The 19,859-nt window shown below is 44.9% G+C and overlaps 2 protein-coding genes across 4 annotated transcripts in view; one reads left to right on the top strand and one right to left on the bottom strand.

The window, feature by feature from the left end:
• nudcd2 (NudC domain containing 2) lies at positions 1 to 11,682 on the bottom strand. 2 transcript variants are annotated; one of them, XM_043703258.2, is made up of 5 exons: positions 11,609 to 11,682; positions 5,225 to 5,415; positions 2,591 to 2,639; positions 2,244 to 2,395; positions 1 to 550 (listed from the first exon to the last, which is right to left on the bottom strand). In XM_043703258.2, the coding sequence occupies exons 2-5, from the start codon at positions 5,411 to 5,413 to the stop codon at positions 467 to 469; spliced, it is 474 nt and encodes a 157-aa protein (XP_043559193.1). In that variant the 5' UTR covers positions 5,414 to 5,415; positions 11,609 to 11,682; the 3' UTR covers positions 1 to 466. The 2 variants fall into 2 exon arrangements, with proteins under 2 accessions (XP_043559193.1, XP_043559191.1); XM_043703256.2 differs by lacking the exon at positions 11,609 to 11,682 and adding an exon at positions 11,282 to 11,453.
• A 131-nt stretch (positions 11,683 to 11,813) lies between these two features.
• Positions 11,814 to 19,859, top strand: part of lars1b (leucyl-tRNA synthetase 1b) — a 55,994-nt gene continuing 47,948 nt past the window's right edge. For both annotated transcript variants that reach the window (XM_087995198.1, XM_043703255.2), the window contains exons 1-2: positions 11,814 to 11,883; positions 13,966 to 14,087. In XM_087995198.1, coding sequence (XP_087851324.1) covers positions 11,878 to 11,883; positions 13,966 to 14,087 — 128 coding nt within the window. In that variant the 5' untranslated portion in view covers positions 11,814 to 11,877. The remainder of the gene's footprint in view (positions 11,884 to 13,965; positions 14,088 to 19,859) is intronic.

Raw genomic sequence — 19,859 nt, 5'->3', positions numbered from 1 at the left:
GCCTCGAGAGATTCCAATTTTAATTGTTCTCTTTCTGAGTTTCCAAGGTTGAGTGGCATGTCAAGACTATTAATCACTCCATTTAAAGCATACTTACAATATCCAATAGCTGTCCGAACTTTGACTGACTCGTTTCATTGTATTCACAATGTAAACCCAGGTATTCCTTGAAATTCAGAGGGACAGTAGCAACAAGATCTGTTTTGCAAGGCCAATAGTGGTGCATTTCAAATCATTCTGCAATTTGCAATCATTCACAACACAACAGTATTCTTTTTTCCCTCAAAAACACAAATTCCTGGGTTGTTTACAACTAATAACGGTGTGCTTTGCAAATTCATCCTTATTTTCACAGCAAGTTTTGCTTCAGAGTTCTGCAGAGGCATTTCCAACAGCTTGTCTTCTGTACCTTTCCTCTCAAAGTCCAGTATTACTCTACAGGAACAATTTTGTCTTTGAATTGTCTTCACTTTCCCAAATTTGAGAAATCTGGACCTCCACCGCCATAGTTTCCAGAAATGTCAGCCCCACTAAAGTCAAAGCCAGGATGCTGTGCAGGAAGAAAGCATAATCCATTACAGTGATGAAGTTTCCAAATGTTTAATGATTATTCAAATGAAAACAATCCTCGTGGTTTACTATGTGATGTCCAGAATCCCATTAATTTGTCACAAGGCTTAGCATGCCAAAGAATTTCTAGCAAGATTAAAACATTTCATACAATCCCTACAGTGTGGGGCCATTTGGCTCATTGAGTACACATAGATTCTCCAAATAGCATCCAACCCAGACCCAAATTAGCCCTGTAACCAAGCATTTCCCATGGCTAAGCCCACCTAGACTGCACATCCCTGGATACTATGGGCAGTTTCGCATGGCCAATCCACCTGACCTGCACATCTTTGGACTGTGGGAGGAAACTGGAGCACCTGGAGGAAATTCACGTAGACACAGGGAGAATGTGCAAACTCCACACAGACGATCGCCCAAGGATGGAATTGAACGGTGGAGGCAATAGTGCTAATCACTAACACAAACGTGGCTGCCCCAGAATCTTCTGCCGAGTCTCAGTTTGACCTTGCCCATGGTCTTGATTTTTTTTCCTGTAATGTTAAGGCAACTGTAACTTCTCTCCTCTTTCACCTTTACACTCTATCTGGCTAGACAAGGTTATCAAGTAATTTATATCAATGTCTTTGATGCAAGAGCAGAAGTAGGCCTTTCAGCCCATCGAATCTGCCCTGCCATTCAATGAGATCATGGCCAACATGATCATCCTTAACTCCATTTTACTGCCTGTTCCTCAAAGTCCTCGATTCCTTACAGATTGAAAATCTATCTCAGCCTTCAATACACTTAATGATCCAGCTCTAACAGCCCTCTTCAGCAAAGATTTCCCCAAATTCACTAACCGCAGAGACGAAACTCCTATTCATCTCAGCCTTAAATGGGCAAACCTTTCTTCTGGGATTATGGTCGCTGGTCCTAGGCTCTCTCACAATAGGAAAACAGCCATTTTATCTATCTGGTCAAAAGTTCTCTAAGAATCTTGTATGTTTCAATAAAGTCATCTCATTCTTCTAAATTCAAAATCAACAGAACATTGCTTTATTTCCTGAGAGAACAGCACAAAATTTAAGATGATACACCGAAGATGATAAAAGGGAAATAAGATAATGGTTTCTGGTATTTCACTCAAGTGGTCATTCTTTACTTTGAGTGTTATCACTATTACCAGCTCATTAACTCCCAAGAGCATTGCAGTCAAGCTACAATGCTGACAACTCAAAGTGTGCACCTTACACCCACAAAAAGGAAGATTACCACTCATCAGTAGACTTGTAGAAAAACTAAGTCATCCTGCACAGACTTCAAGGGCATTGACAGTAATGCTGGGCGTGAATAGAGAAATAAAAGTGCATGGAATAGTTTAGGCGAGATGGACTTCAAATTGGTATGACTGGTCGGCGCAACATTGAGGGCCGAAGGGCCTGTACTGCGCTGTAATGTTATATAAAACAAATTACAAAAGTTTGTCTGATATTGAGCTACATATACTCATAGCTACTTCGAGGGAAAATTAGCTTTTTGTCATCAGAAGTTTGCGTAATTTCTGGACTGGGTTGCTAACATATTTGCTTTACATCTTATCATATTTTTTTCAGATCTTAGAACAGATCTACTCTCAATTTGCTGACATTAACCAACAAGTGTTCTTTATTTTATATGGTTCTATTACTCACCTCCCTTTGGAACCTCTCTAGTGTAAGTTTCTTCTGCATTTCATCTTGCAGCAGGGGGTCAGCATGATATTGCCCTTCCAGCAATGAGGACCAGCAGTTCCCAGCTTCGCGGTTACTTTTCCTTAGCACAATACTGATCTGTTTCTTATCCTCTGCCAAAAAGCAAAGTCTTGTTAGAGACGGAAAAAAATAAGAGATGAAAATATACACTTTTTAGTTGCCCAAATGTTTCGGTCTGAAAAGAGAGCTTAGAAATAGCACACATTCTTATAATGGAACATTTAAAAATAGAAAAGTAAGGTATATGGATTGTGAGGGAAGCATTTTAATTTAAGATTGTTGCCTACCTAGAGTCCACGTTCCTTCATCAGATACAGTAGAATCGAAGAGCTTCCCCTGAAAATTAAGCGACATTTGCCAGTAACAATTTCGACGACTGCACAATAGTCAAAATTCAACTCCCTAGGTTCTTTGTCTTTAACTTCATATGGAATATTATGTTCGCCCATGTCTCCAATTCTACTTGACACAAAAATTTGAGAGTTAAAGGCCCAGTTTAGGGCTTGAAAACAATCCAGCACTTCAGTGCAACATTGGGAGATTCCATCATTGTTACTGGTGCCACTTTTCAGTGGTACACTTCTTTTAAAAAAAACAAAAAGCAGCCCATGAAACATTTTGTGGCATACAACGAACATGAAATATTCTGTAATTGCAATTTACTTCTTCCTTCACCTGCTATTAGAATTGTTCTCAAAACAGTTTGCATGCAAATACAGTATCTTGTATGTTTATTCAAACTAACAGTTCTTTAAGGTATTTCTGGATTTCTCAGTGCATGTCTAACCAATATAACTCATCATATTCAAATGCTAGCTTGCACAATTACCACAGGTCTAAAACAGATCAGAGCTCAGATCCATGCTGGAATTCCAATGCAAACTTTCATGAGCAAATATTCCTTCACAACATGAAATGAGGTGAAAAAAATAATTTTCTGATATTTGCCTAAAGAAAAACATTTGTTGAACTTTTTCATCTTGCACTCATTCACGAGAATTATTAGATTCCCTACATAGTGTGGAAACAGGCCCTTCGGCCCAACAAGTCCACACCAACCATCCAAAGAGTAACCCACCCCGACCCATTTCCCTCTCACGAATGCACCTAACACTATGGGCAACTTAACATGGCCAATTCACCTGCTCCCAGGAGGACCAATTCCACTACTGAACAACTCAAATGGCCTCCTTCTTCAAAGACTGCAATTTTCCCTCTGACGTGGTCGGAAATGCTCTCCACCGCATTTCCTCCACTTCCCGCACCTCCGCCCTTGATTCCAGCCCGTCCAATCGCCACCAGGACAGAACCCCACTGGTCTTCACCTTCCACCCCACTGATCCTCACCTTCCACCCCACCAACCTCTGGATACATCGTATCATCCTCTGTCATTTCCGCCACCTCCAGACAGACCCCACCACCAGGGATATATTTCCCTCTCTACCTCTATCAGCATTCAGGAGAGACCACTCCCTCCGCGACTCCCTCGTCAGGTCCACACCCCCCACCAACCCAACCTCCACTCCCGGCACCTTCCCCTGCAACCGCAAGGTGCAAAACTTGCACCCACACCTCCCCCCTCAACTCCCTCCAAGGCCCCAATGGATCCTTCTAAATCCGTCGCAAATTCACCTGCGCCTCCACAAACATCATTTACTGTATCCGCTGCACCCGATGTGGTCTCCTCTACATTGGGGAGACAGGCCGCCTACTTGCGGAACGTTTCAGGAACACCTCTGGGACACCCGCACCAACCAACCCAACTGCCCCGTGGCTGAACACTTTAACTCCCCCTCCCACTCTGCCAATAACGTGCAGGTCCTTGGCCTCCTCCATCGCCAGATCCTGGCCACACGACGCCTGGAGGAAGAGTGCCTCATCTTCCACCTAGGAACCCTCCAACCACACGGGATGAATGTAGATTTCTCCAGCTTCCTCATTTCCTTTCTCCCCACCTTATCTCAGTCCCAACCCTCGGACTCAGCACTGCCCTCTTGACTTGTAATCTTCTTCCCGACCTCTCCGCCCCCACCCCCTCTCCGGCCTATCACCCTCACCTCCTTCCACCTATCGTATTCCCAGTCCCTCCCCCAAATTCCCTCCCCCCTACTTTTTATCTCAGCCCGCTTGGCACACCAGCCTCATTCCTGAAGAAGGGCTTATGCCCGAAATGTCAATTCTCCTGCTCCTCGGATGCTGCCTGGCCTGCTGTGTTTTTCCAGCACCACATTTTTCAACTCTGATACTCCAGCATCTGCAGTCCTCACTTTCTCCTATATGGCCAATTCACCTGGACCTGCATATCTTTGGACTGGAGGAGGAAACCGGACCACCCGGAGGAAACCCACGCAGACACGGGGAGAATGTGCAAACTCCACACAGACAGTCGTCCGAGGCTGGAATCGAATCTGGGACCCTGGTGCTGTGAGGCAGCAGTGTTAACCACTGAGCCACTGTGCCACCAATTAAAGAATACCAATTAAAAGAAGAGATCAACATTTATATTGCATAAGAGAAGGCTGGCAAGTGGACTCCAATTGGTACAGGTGTTGCCAGACAGAATATACCTGTTAATAGTGATCAACAGTCAACTTCCATGCTTTGTTTAAATATAGTATTGTAATAGAAGAGAAGATTTGAAAATACATAGCATGCATCTCAGAACCTCCACAGAAAAGCTAGAAAAATTTCCTTTAACGTTTTGATAGGCTTGTCCTATTCGAATATCCAGTTGTCAATTCAATGCGTCTCAGGTAATTTTACCTCATGTGTGTGGCTGGAAGCTGTGATGACAGATCTGTTATCAGAATAATGAAGATAAACTTCTTTAAACCAAGTATACAACTATATTCGTTTGATCAAGTGCATCATCTAAGTTAGATTTGAAACGGAAGAAACATGACAGACAAGGGATCTTTACCTTCAATATCTCTTGCCCCTTAACAGACAATGCTATATCTTTACTCCCCAGGCTACATCTGATTTCTTTTGCAGATGTTCCAACTGGAACATGGACATCAATGAAAATTTCTTCCATGGTCTGATACCATTCACCCCATGGGGTCTTGCAACGAACAGTCCCACTTCTTTCATCAAAATGAACTGACATGGCTAAATAAGTGAAAAAATCACATTACAAACAAGGATAAAATTATATTGAACAATGACAAATGTTAAAGTAAGGTAACCAGAAAATTTTGCAGAAACCAACTAATCCTGGTTATGTAACTTTAGAATGGCTATTTCCTTATATTTATTGAAATTATTCATTATTAGCAAGTTTTGGAAGATTTGTAGCTAAGGTTGAGGTTCTGGATGTAGGTTTGCTTGCTGATTGGAAGGTTTGTTTTCAGATGTTTCGTCACCATACTAGGTAATATAATCAGTGAGCCTTGGGATGAAGCATTGATGGTATGGCCCGCTTTCTATTTGTGTGTCCAGGTTTCCTTGGGTTAGTGACATCATTTCCTGTGGTGATGTCATTTCCTGTTCTTTTACTGAGGGGATGGCAAATGGGATCCAAGTCAATGCGTTGCCGATAGAGTTCTCGTTGAAATTCCATGCTTTTAAGAATTCTCGTGTATGTCTCTGGCTTGTCCTAGGATGGATGCTTTGTCCCAGTCGAAGTGGTGTCCTTCCTCATCTGTATGTAAGGATATTAGTGAGAGTGGATCATGTCTTTTTGTGGCTAGTTGATGTTCGTGTATCCTACTGGCTAGTTTTCTGCCTGTTTGTACAATGTAGTGTTTGTTACAGTTTTTGCAAGGTATTTTGTCAATATAAAATACTCTTATTAGCATAAAATTCACTAAAGAGGAGGAAAACAACAACAAACTGCCATTCCTAGTCACAGTAGAGCGAACAGTCAATGGGGAACTTCAAACCAGTGTCTACAGGAAACCACCACATATGGACCAAATACTGAACTACAGAAGCAATCATTCCCAACACCCACAAACAAAGCTGTATCAGAATATTATTTCAACAAGCCACCACACACTGCAGCACAGAGGAACTACGAAGAGCAGAGGAAAATCACTGATACGATGTATTCAAGAGGAATGGGTACCCAATGAACATAGTCCGCCGATTTCTCAGCAACAAACTCAAACAAGCAGACAAAACACGTCCAGAAACCCTAATCACTCTCCCCTAAATCAAAGACATCTCGGAAATGACTGCCAGACTACAAAGACCCCTTGGCATCATAGTAGCCCACAGACCCACTAATACAGCAGCTAATGAACTTTAAAGACCCCATACAGACAACAAGCAAAACTAATGTCATTCACAAAATACCTTGCAAGAACTGGAACAAACATTACATTGCACAAACAGGCAGAAAACTCACCACAAAAATACACGACCCACTCTCACTAGTATCCTTACATTCAGATAGGGAAGGACACCACTTTGACTCGGCCAACACTTCCCTTCTAGGACAAGCCAAGCAGAGGCACGAGAATTCCTAGAAGAATGGCATTCCAACTGGAACTTTGTCAACAAACACATTGACTTGGATCCCACTTACCACCACCTTAAAAAAAACCGGAAATGACATAATCACAGGAAATGATATCACCAACCCAAAGAAACCTAAACATTTAAATAGAAAGCGGGCCATACCGCCAGTGCTTCACCCAGAGGCTCACTGATTATGTTACCTAGTATGGTGATGAAACATCTGAAAATGAACCTTCCAGCTCAGCGAACAATCCTACATCCATTATTCATTATTATTCAACATTAAACATATTTATAATATGGGAACTGTTCCTTTATCAGTTTTTAGCACAGAAATGAAGATCGTACTGGATATTATTTTGTTACACTCGAGAGCCATTCCTCAACTAGTTATTTGCTGCAGGAAATAAGATTCAACCATGATACATATAAACAACAATGACGAATGGGAAAAAATCCTCTTGCCTATCCAACCTGTTCTATATCTTGGGAGGTCTTTCCTGAAGAAGGGCCTGTGCCCGAAACGTCGAATCTCCTGTTCCCTGGATGCTGCCTGACCTGCTGTGCTGTTCCAGCAATAAAGTTTCAACTTTTCCATATAAATTGGTAAAGCATCAAGACAAGTTCCAGGTCCCCATCCTGCCCCCAGTCACGGATGGGAAGAGTGGAAGCAAGTAGTAGTCACAGCTCGTGGTTTCTGTGGATGCAGTCTACTCCTTAGCTGAGGCATGTCGGACATCCAATTCATGGGTACGGGATTGACGTGAAAAGTGGAATAGATTGAAAAGACACCGGGGTAGCCATTGCTGAGGCAGTCATTGAACGAGGAGATGCAGGAAACAGAGAGGCAGATATCAAACAGAGAAGTAGAAAATGCAGCTCTTGTTGTTATCCCAAACCAGTTACACATTGGTGGAATGGAAACTGATTAGTTGATTTAGTTGATAAGGCTTACTGACCAGTTATTTGGCTGTTTGGTGGCTACATGCATGAAATCTATGACATCCTGTACTTTGGAGAATTCAGTGATGGATACCCAGCCTTTTGCACCTATGAGGACCCCATCTGTTTGAAGGTGAATGAAGATATCAGTGACCTGCAAGATGTGCTGTTGCTAGCAATCCCCCACAAATGTCCGCAGATAATTCTTAGAAGAAGTGAGTGGCAAAGTCATTAAACAGCACAGTAAATTTGACAGCTAGTGGCTGAGATGTTAGCTGATCGGCAATACGTGTATGAAACTCAGTGACAATCTGAATTGAATTGAACTGAATTGAATTTATTGTCACATGTACAGAGACACAGTGAAAAGCTTTGTCTTGTGAGAAAGACAGGCAGATCACAGAGTTAAGTAGCATAGATAGTAAACAATAGGTAAGAGCAGCAAAACAAAAATGCAAGTACAGGCGAATGTTAAGAGTTTGTGAGTCCATTCAGTATTCTAACAACAGTAGGGTAGTAACTGTTTCGAAACCAGCTGGTGCATATATTCAGGCTTCTGTACCTTCTCCCAATGGTAGAGTTGTAGAAAAGCATTGCCAGGGTGGAATGGGCCTTTGATAATGCTGGTGGCCCATCCTTGACAGCGGGGCTGGTAGATGGATTCTACAGATGGGAGGTTGGCCTTTGTGATTGTCTGGGCTGAGTTCACCACTCTCTGCAATCGTCTCTGATCTTGAATGGTACAGTTGCCACAGCAGGTAGTGATACATCCAGACAGAACACACTCAATGATGCACCTATAAAACTTGGCAAGGGTATTCACCGTCATGCTAAATTTTCTCAGCTGCCTGAGGAAGAAGAGACATTGTTGGGCCTTTGTAACCAGTATGTCCACATGAAGAGTCCAAGAAATCTTGTTGTTGACGATCACTCCCAGGTGCTTAGCACTCTACACTCGTTCCACTTCTGTGCTGTGAGTAACATCCCAACGAAAGTCAATAATAAGTTCCTTGGGAGCTTGGTTGTTCTCAGTGCACATTTTTCCAGGTCTTTCACCTCCCGTCTGTAGTCTGTTTTGTCACCATTTGAGATTCGACCAACTACGGGGATGTCATCAGCAGACTTGTAAATGGCAATAGTCTGGTATTTGGTGACCCAGTCATGGGTATACAGTGAATAGAGTAGGAGGCTGAATATGCACCCCATGGGGGGCGGGGGGCTCCATTGTTGAGTGTTAGTGAGAACGAAATATTGTCCCCAGCCTTCAGTGATTGGGGCCTGTGGGTCAGGACACTGAGGTTCCAGTTGCAGAGAGTGGGGTTTAGTCTGAGATCACTAAGTTTCATAATCAGTCTCGAGGGGATAACAGTGTTGAACACTGAACTATCGTCAATGAGTAGGATACTTATGTAGCTCTACTTGGTTCAAGATGTCCTAGAGAGGAGTGAAGGGCAAATGATATGGCATTTGACATGGTTCTGTTGGTCCGAGAGGCACATTGGAGTGGGTCGAGGGTAGTGGGAGGCTGGAGTTAATTAATGCTATTGCCAGCTTTTCAAAGCACTTCATGACCACTGAAGTTAGGACCACTGGGCGGTAGTCATTGAGACATGGCTGCATAGGCATAGGGATGATGTTGGTCCTCTTGAAATAGGCAGAGACAGTGGCCTGCTGCAGGGAGAGGTTGAAGATGTCCGAGAAGACCTCCGCCAATTGATTTGCGTTTGCTCTGAGTGCACTGCCTGGTACTCCACCTGGTCCCATTGCTTTCCTTGGATTCGTACGAAGGAAAATTGATCTGACCTCTGATGCAGTGACTTTTGGAATAGGTGTTACCTCTCCGCCAAAATCCTGCTCAAAGCGAGCATAGCAGGCATTAAGATGATCTGGGAGGGATGTTTCATCATCGATTATATTGCACAGTTTCTTTTTAGAACCTGTGATGTCATTCAGTCATTGCCATAGTCGCCGGGTGTCTGTCTGGTCCTTGGCTATCTTAATGGATCTGTGAAGGTCATACTTGAATTCCTTATAGTTGAATGGGTCTTCTGATCTGAAGGCCTCACACCTGGTTTTTAGTAGGTTGTGTATGTCCTGATTCATCCAGGATTGCCTGCAGGGGAACACCCGGACTGACTTCCTCAGTATGTAGTCCTCTACACACTTGCTGATAAAAACTGTGACGGTGGTGGCATACTCGTCCAAGGTACCTGCGGACTGTTTGAACATGTTCCAATCAGCTGATTCCAGACAGCACCGGAGTTGATTCTCTGCCTTCTCCAACCAGCACTGGACCTGTATCCCTGAGGGGTTCTCCTCCTTGAGCTTTTGCCTGTCAGCCGGGAGAAGAAACACAGCATTGTGGTCGGAGTTCCCAAAATGAGGGCAAGGGTTGGAGGGGTAGGCATCTTTTGGATATGCAGAGTTTTCTGTGGCTCTGGTTCTCTAATGTATCTTGGCAGCCCAGTCTTCACCAGTACACTAAGCTGAGGATATGATCTCTCATCTTCCTGCCCCTCTTCTCTGCCCTCACCTATGCTGCTGAAGATGTTGTTCTTCATTGTCCCAATAGCTCAGAATTATGCTCCCAATGCCAGCTGGTGTCTTAGATATGCTTAGCTGGTGTCTTAGATATGCTTAGCTGCACTCACAATAATGTCTGAAACTTTTCTTTTATGTCTTCATGATGCCAGCTTTACAGAATAAATGGCACCTCGGTACTAACGGCTACGTGTATCTTGTAACCTTGCTGCCTTCTTTAGGTACGTTTTAGTTAATAGTATCACTATGACTTCATCCCTGTGATACCTCTACCATCATGCTCTTTGTTGAGAGGATAATTAGCTCCTGGTGCTCATTTTCATCTCACCTTCCTCCATGTCCAGCCATTTTTGGACGTAAAACTCCAGCCCTTGTCTTGCACAACATGTACACTTGCTACCCCACTCAGAACAAAATATGTAGTATGCTGAGAAGAGACAAAAACAAAGACACCAGGTGGAGTGGAAGAAGGGTTTGAAAATGATTCTACCTCACCTAATCTTTTGACATGTACCTCTGGACTATGGGAGGAAACCATACAGATACGGGAGAACTCCAAACAGATAGTCATCCAAGGCTAGATTCAAACCTGGGTCTGAGGCAGTAGTGCTAACCACTGAGTGACTATGCTAACCCAGGAGAAAATTCTGGCCCAGAATCCCAAGCAGTACTTATAGTCACATGAGTTTTTAAGATAACCAAAAGAGCCTCTTTGGCCCATCATACCCACCACAGTCACCAGCATTGATCAACTCGAACACCATTGTCCATCAAATCACCAAAACCCAGGTGTGGTGTTTCATGTGATCATCTAAATCCTTCTGAAGTGTCTTAACTAGTGTGATTTCTACCACACTTTTAGGAAGTGAGTTCCAGATACCCTCTAAATTTTTTTTGCCCCCTTCTAAAGTTCCTGTTCCGTCCCTTAATAGTATAACCCTGGATCTTGATCCCTTTAAGCAGATAAGGCTTCTGCCCAGCTGTGCCCCTCATAACTGTGTCCCTCAATCAGGTATTTTTAAGGCCTTACCTTGTATAATATTAACACATTGGTACTATTGAAATTGTATCAAGTTAACTTCATCATCTGGTCAACATCCCATCCTTGAATTGATTTGAGCTGCACAGAGCAGCCACAAATCCTTCTTTCACTTTATATTTGAGACTCTCTCAGGCTCCTCGTGCAGCACAGAGTCACTTCCCTTTGCAGAAATGGACGGTTTTACGACACTGTCACAAAATCTAGACACAGACACCCCCACACACTCTCTCCCTCCCAGAACAAGCACACCAAAGCTGATAATAAATATCCAGTAACCATTCAAATTACTGTATTTGTAAATAAAGAGGACTTTACCGGCGAGTTTGTCGCTGGTTTGTGGGGCAGAGGGAACTTACGAACAGGAAGAGGTGAGCCGGGGAAGGTTAGAGGGGATGGACGTTGCGCGGTGTGTTCCGGGAACTGTAGGCACTGCACGAGACATGGACCGCCCGATGACGCGTTAAGGCCGCGCGGGAGAAGACTACAACACCCAGCATGCTGCGCGGCGGACCGGCGCAGGCGTGTCCCACTTGGTGGTGAGGGGAGTGAGAGAAGCCGGGTGTCTGTCTGTTACACGTTTCACCATGACGGTGAGTTCTCACCACTCGGAGCCTTCATGTGTGTTAGTGTTGTTGTGGTCCTGGAAGGCTGGCCGAAGCCGTTTCACATCGGAACTTGAGGGTAACAGTGAGAAAGTGCCGTCCTCACTCAGGCCCGTGGAGAGTGACAGGTCACTAACTGTTCCAGAAATGAGGGAAGGTACCCCTCCTGGGGGAGTGTGACCCAGGGGTCAGTGAGGGTACCTGCTGGGGGAGAGTGACCCAGGGGTCAGTGAGGGTACCTGCTGGGGGAGTGTGACCCAGGGGTCAGTGAGGGTACCTGCTGGGGGAGTGTGACCCAGGGGTCAGTAAGGATACCTGCTGGGGGAGAGTGACCCAGGGGTCAGTGAGGGTACCTGCTGGGGGAGAGTGACCCAGGGGTCAGTGAGGGTACCTGCTGGGGGAGAGTGACCCAGGGATCAGTGAGGGTACCTGCTGGGGGAGAGTGACCCAGGGATCAGTGAGGATACCTGCTGGGGGAGAGTGACCCAGGGATCAGTGAGGGTACCTGCTGGGGGAGTGTGACCCAGGGGTCAGTGAGGATACCTGCTGGGGGAGTGTGACCCAGGGATCAGTGAGGGTACCTGCTGGGGGAGAGTGACCCAGGGATCAGTGAGGATACCTGCTGGGGGAGAGTGACCCAGGGGTCAGTGAGGGTACCTGCTGGGGGAGAGTGACCCAGGGGTCAGTGAGGATACCTGCTGGGGGAGTGTGACCCAGGGGTCAGTGAGGGTACCTGCTGGGGGAGTGTGACCCAGGGGTCAGTGAGGGTACCTGCTGGGGCAGTGTGACCCAGGGGTCAGTGAGGGTACCTGCTGGGGGAGAGTGACCCAGGGGTCAGTGAGGATACCTGCTGGGGGAGTGTGACCCAGGGGTCAGTGAGGGTACCTGCTGGGGGAGTGTGACCCAGGGGTCAGTGAGGGTACCTGCTGGGGGAGTGTGACCCAGGGGTCAGTGAGGGTACCTGCTGGGGGAGTGTGACCCAGGGGTCAGTGAGGATACCTGCTGGGGGAGAGTGACCCAGGGATCAGTGAGGATACCTGCTGGGGGAGAGTGACCCAGGGATCAGTGAGGATACCTGCTGGGGGAGAGTGACCCAGGGATCAGTGAGGATACCTGCTGGGGGAGAGTGACCCAGGGATCAGTGAGGATACCTGCTGGGGGAGAGTGACCCAGGGATCAGTGAGGATACCTGCTGGGGGAGTGTGACCCAGTGATCAGTGAGGATACCTGCTGGGGGAGAGTGACCCGGGGGACAGTGAGAATACCTACTGGGCAGAGTGGTGACCCGGGGGACAGTGAGGATACCTGCTGGGGGAGTGTGACCCAGGTGTCAGTGAGAGTACCTGCTGGGAGAAGTGTGACCCGGAGGTCAGTGAGGATACCTGCTGGGAGAGGTGTGACCCGAGGGTCAGTGAGGATACCTGCTGGCGGAGTGGTGACCCGGAGGTCAGTGAAGCCAGCTGCTGGGAGAGTGGTGACCCAGGGGTGAGTGAGGGTACCTGCTGTGAGAGGTGTGACCCGGATGTCAGTGAGGGTACCTGCTGGGGGAGTGGTGACCTGGGGGTCAGTGAGGGTACCTGCTTGGGGAGTGGTGACCCGGGGGTCAGTGAGGATGCCTGCTGGGAGAGATGTGACCTGAATTTCGAGGGGACGATGGGGATTCACGATGCGGGGGCAAGAGATCTCAAATTATGGTTTGTTGTGATCAGTTGCAGCCACACTCTGTCAGAACTTTATCATGCATGTTATGGTCCAGGGTCCAGAGTCCAGGGCACGTGAATCGACGTAGTGTCTCGTACTTGTGAAGTGCTGCACTGTAGGGGATGCTGAGTTTCCAAAGGAACTCTTATGCGATTATGTGCTGAAATCTCTGGAGTGGCACTTGAACCCAAAACTTTCTGATTCTGTAACTGTCTGCTCACAGAAGTCAGTCTGTTTCTCCCTGACTGTGAGTCATTCATTGTCCCAGGACTGATAAGTTATGGACTTCAGGAATGAGAAGTCTATTGCAATTTAATGATTTGGAAAACTTATAATATTTTATATCTTTTAAAATTTTCACCTCGAAAGGAACGCAAAGGAACTGCTAAGGTTGACTATCTGAAGAGGATTGAAAAAGACATCCAGAAAAAATGGGATGAAAGTAACTTGTTTGAAATTGATGCTGTGAACCCAAGGAGTGCCGAGAGTAGGTAAGATAATACTGGTAAGGTCGGTGGTTATCAATAGCTATTTTGTGAGGTTTCTTGTCTTTTTGATTTTGTATTAAGGCATGTGTGACAAGGAAGTGAGGTGAGTGAACTTGGGTCCCTTCTTTATCAGCCTTCTCAGTTGCCTGCAACTACGGCTCATGCTGAGAAGAACTTACGCCTCTGACTTTCTCCAGTTAAACATTGTTTTTTTTTACTGTAAGCAATAAGGATCCGATCGCATGGTTTACTTGAATGGAAGCGAGCAATTTTATTATCTGCTAACCCTGAGGAAAATAATAAGCATGCAACTGTCATGCAGTTAGTCTTCCGTATGAATATACAAAGTTTAAAGTTATCCAGAACGCACAATAAAATCATGTACAGTTCAGATTCCTTTGCGAGTACTTAATATGCAGATTTAATCTGAGATCATGCCTGGTCAGGTGGTTTAATGGGCTGCCAACGCAAGTAAATTTTTGTTACCTTTTAATTCTTGGTACTCGTGCCTTGCAGTTGAAGTGCCTTGCACTTCACTTCTTGAGAGAGAGAGAACCTTTTCAGACTGTCTGCAGTGAATTGGATGCCAGTCAAGCAAGCTGCTTTGTTTTGGATGGTGTCAGGTTTAAATGTTGGAGCTACACTCAACAAAGAATTGGAGAGTATTGCATAACATTCTCAAATTGCACCTTTTTTAAAAAAAAAATTCACATGGGGACCATGTGCACTGCTGGCGAGCCAACATTTATTGCTTATCCCTAGTTGCCCTTGAGAAGGTGGTGGTGAGCTGGCTTCTTGAACCACTGTAGGTTATAAGCTGCAGGTACGCTCACAATGCCATTAAGAAGAGAATTCCAGGATTTGACTGAGTGACATTTGAAGGAAGGATATATTTCCAAGTCAGCATGGTGAGTGTCTTAGAGGAGAACTCACAGGTAGTGGTGTTCCCATTTACATGCTGCCCTTGTCCCTCTAGATGGTTGTAGGTTTAGAAGGTGATGTCGAAGGACTTTTGAATTTCAGCACTGTTCCTTGGAGATGGTGCACACTGCTGCTACCGAGCATTGGTGGTGAAGTGAGTGGATGTGGTGCCAATCAAGCGGGCTGCTTTGGCCTGGATAGTGTAAAGCTTCTTTGTTGCAACTGCACTCATTGTGCACTTGGATTATTTATCACTGGACTGTTAATCCAGAGACCCAGGGAATGTTCTGGGGACTTGTGTTGGCATTCTACCAAGGCAGAATTTAATAATAAGGGAGAACTGGAATTAAGAGTCTAATGGCGACCATGGATCCATTGTCGATTGTTGGCAAAACCTTTTTGGTTCACTAATGTCCTTTAGGGAACGAAACTGCCATCTTTACATATTCTGGACTACACGTGACTGTAGACTGACAGCAATGTGGTTAACTCTTAACTGTCCTTTGTGATTGGCAATAAGTATTGGCCGGTAATGCCCTCATCCCGTGAATGAATGAAATCCAGGCAAGTAGGAAGTATCTCATCACAATCCTCATTTGTACCTTACAGACAGTGGTCAGGCTTTGAAGAGTCAGGAGTTGAGTTACTTGTTTGCAGTATTCCTAGCCTCTGGACTGTTCTTGTGGCCAATGTATTTCTAGTTAATAGTAACATCAGGATGTTGAAAGTGGGGGATTCGCTGCCTTTGACTGTTGAGAGAAAATTCAATTCTGGTGTGCATGTTCGTTCAGGCCTGAATGTTGTCTCGTCTTGGTACTGTATCTGAAGAATGGGGAATAGTACCATGCACTCTGCAACTATTAGCAAATATCCCCACATGTGAACTTATGATTGAGTGATGAAATGACTGAAGATGATTAGGTCTAGGATACTACACCGAGGGACTCCTGCAGTAATGTCCTTGGACCGCATTGATTGGTCTTCAAAGACTGCAGCTGTCTTTCTTTGTGTTAAGCATGATTCCAAGCATTTTTGCTCTTGACTCCCACTGACTTTAATTTTGCTAATGGCCTGTGATGCCACACACAGTTAAGTGTTGCCTTGATGTCAAGGACAGTCATAGTCATACAGCACAGAAACAGTCCCTTTGGTCCCTTTTAAATCTTCCCCTCTCACCTTAAGTCTGGGCCCTCTAACTTTACGGGAAAAAAAACCTTGGCTATTAACCTCACCTTCATGATTTTATAAATTTTTAAAGTTTGTAAGGTTAATTTCTCTTATCTCACTTAGTGCAAATCACATTCTTAATTTCTGAAACATTTAACAATTTAATTTGATTAATTATGATGTATTTTTGATCAACACCATAAGATTAGGGTAGGCTATTCAGCCCATCACGTCTGCCCTGCCATTCATTGACATCGCAGCTGATTTATTCATGATGTAGAATTCACTGTCAAGACTGGCATTTATCACCCACCCCTAGATGTTCCAAGTAGAGGTTGGTGGACCTGTAACTTGTGTGTTGACAATGCTTTTAAGTCAATAGTTCCAGGATTTTCACTTAGTGAATATGTGGAGGTGATGTGTGTTAGAATTAGGATGGTGATATTTGAACCTCTAATGGTTTCAGTGCAATGTGGAGAGTCATTAGCTTGGTGGTATTACTGCAGTACGATTAATCCAGAAACTGAGCCGATTTCCTTTGGACAAACGATGGAATTTGAATTCAAGAAATACCTGGAATTAAGAGTCTACTGGTATGTCCTATCCCACAGGCAGGACAGACCTAGCAGAGTTGATTGCACAGTGGCATACAGCTGGGCGAGAATTGCTCTGGGATTCCTTCAACATCTGCAATTTCCTGTTTTTCTCCCTTCCTCCTTTTTTAAATATTGGGCTTGCATTTTCCACCCTTGAATCTGGCCAGTCTGTTCCACATTTGCAGAATTTTGAATGGTCATTCCGTGGTCATTTTCCTTAAATCACCAGTGAGTATGCCTTCAGCTGCCTCAGCCATATACTTTGAAATTCCTTCCCTCCCCCTCTACTTGATTGATTGCAGCTCCAACAGCACTCAAGAAGCTTAACCCCGTGTAAGTCAAAGAAGCCTGCTGTGTTGGCATCACATCCACTAATACTCAGTTGCAGAAGTGTGTACTATCTACAAGATGCCCTGCAGAAATTCACCAAAGATCCTCAGACAGCACTTGTAAATTCACAACAATTCTATCTAGAAGGACGAGCAGCAGCTACATGGAAACGCCTGCAAGTACCCTTGCACACACCATCCTGACTTGGGACTATATCACTATAACTTCACTGTGGCTGTGTCAAAATCCTTGAGTTCCCTCAGGACATTGTGGGCCATCTGCAGCACATTGACTGCAGTGATTCCAGAAGGCAGCTTGCCTTGAAGGAAAATGGGGACAGCACCTAATGCTGGCCCAATAGCAATAGCCATAAGTGATTTTAAGAGACCTCCTTCCTCCTTTATGGCACACATTAAAACCTAAGTCTTTGACCAAGTTTTCAGCCATCTGCTTTAAGATTGTGGAGTGTAGCTATATGTCTACGTATTCTTGTAAAATTGCTGTTAAGTACCTCAGAATTTTCTCTTCAGTTTGCTACATTGATGCAATACTTTGTTCCCTTGTGCTATACAACTGATGAAAAGTCTCTTGGGAGATGAGATGAGGCATTCATTGCAAAATTCCTGACCTCTGTCCCACTTTTATAGCCACAGAATTTATCTGTCCTGTCCAATTATGTTTCTCATTATTAGCCATTCCTAGAATGTTGTGGGGAATCCTCTGATGATAATGCCATTGAATATAAAAGCAGCGATGTGCTACTGAGACTTTATAAAGCTCTGGTTAGGCCCCATTTGGAGTACTGTGTCCAGTTTTGGCCCCCACACCTCAGGAGGGATGTCCTGGCACTGGAGCGTGTCCAACGGAGATTCACATGGATGATCCCTGGAATGGTAGGTCTAACGTACGAGGAATGGCTGAGGATCCTGGGGTTGTACTCATTGGAGTTTAGAAGGTTAAGGGTAGATCTAATAGAAACTTACAAGATAATACTTGGCTTGGAAAGGGTGGATGCTAAGAAATTGGTTCCGTTAGGCGAGGAGACTAGGACCCGTGGGCACAGCCTTAGAATTAGAGGGGGTCAATTCAGAACAGAAGTGCGGAGACATTTCTTCAGCCAGAGAGTGTTGGGCCTGTGGAATTTATTGCCGCAGAGTGCAGTGGAGGCCGGGATGCTAAATGTCTTCAAGGCAGAGATTGATAAATTCTTCATGCCACAAGGAATTAAAGGCTGCGGGGAGAATGCGGGTAAGTGGAATTGAAATGCCCATCAGCCATGATTAAATGGCGGAGTGGACTCGTTGGGTCGAATGGCCTTACTTCCACTCCTATGTCTTATGGACTTCCACTCCTATGTCTTATAGTCTTAATATCAAGGGAAGTAGTCAGTTCTCTTCAGAGAAGTCATTGCTTGGCATCTTTAATGCAGAAATATTGAATGCCATCTATCAATCCAAATCTGACTATTTTCCAAGTCTTTCTGCGTGAGTACACAGACAGCTTCATTATTTGAATGGAACTGAACGGTCCAAATATCAAAGAACATTCCATCTTTTACCCTTGCAATTGAAGCAAGATCATGAAGATGTAGATGTTTGTCACTCTAGCATTGATATCCTAGAGTCATAGAGATGTACAGCATGGAAACAGAACCTTCGGTCCAACTCATCCATGCTGACCAGATATCCCAATCCACCTGCCAGCACCTGACCCATATCCCTCACCCCTTCCTATTCATATACCTGTCCAGATGCCTTTTAAATGTTGCAATTGTACTAGCCTCCACCACTTCCTCTGGCAGCTCATTCCACAGTACCACCCTCTATATGAAAATGTTGCCCCTTAGGTCTCTTTTATATCTTTCCCCTCTCACCCTAGACCTAACACCTCTCGTTCTTGACTCCCCCACCCCAGGGAAAAGACCTTGTCTATTTACCCTATCCATGCCCCTCATAATTTTATAAACCTCTGCAAGATCACCCCTCAGCCTCCGACGCTCCAAGTAAAAGATCCCTAACCAAATCAACCTCTCCCTTTAGCTCAAATCCTCCAACCCTGGCAATATCCTTGTAAATCTCATCTGAACCCTTTCAAGTTTCACAACATCTTTCCGATAGGAAGGAGACCAGAATTGCATGCAATATTCCAACAGCGGCCTAACCAATGTCCTGTACAGCCGCAACATGACCTCCCAACTCCTGTACTCAATACTCTGACCAATAAAGGAAAGCATACCAAACACCACCTTCACTATCCTATCTACCTGCGACTCCACTTTCATGGAGCTATGAACCTGCACTTTGTTCAACAACACTCCCGAGGACCTTACCATTAAGTGTGTAAGTCCTGCTAAGATTTGCTTTCCCAAAATGCAGCACCTCACATTTATCTAAATTAATCTCTAATTGATCTCCAACAGCTGCAGTTCTCTTTGTGTTAGGTGTGACTCCCACTATGCTAAAGATATCCCCCACCACCACCTCACTGCCACTGATTGGCATTGGTTTCGATTTTGAGTGCTCCTCAATGACACACTTGCTCAGATATTTGCCCTTGGTGTAAAGGACAGTCACTGTAATCTCACTTCTGAAATTCTGCTCTTTCGTTCATGGATGGGTCAAGACTGTAAAGAGTTATGGAGCGTGTTTCTGACAGAACCTTGAGCACTGAGCAGGTTATTAAGATTAGACTGTACTTTATTTTTTTGCTGCCCCAAAGAATAGTTTCCCACACAATAAGGCTACAGGCCTTTTTATGAGGT

Source organism: Chiloscyllium plagiosum, unplaced genomic scaffold (genome assembly GCF_037043375.1).
Source record: "Chiloscyllium plagiosum isolate Xiang-an unplaced genomic scaffold, Cpla_swu_hap1 HiC_scaffold_16, whole genome shotgun sequence".
NCBI lineage: Eukaryota > Metazoa > Chordata > Chondrichthyes > Orectolobiformes > Hemiscylliidae > Chiloscyllium > Chiloscyllium plagiosum.
The sequence above is the reverse complement of the archived record's forward strand: the minus strand, read 5'-3'. Positions and strand labels throughout refer to the sequence as shown.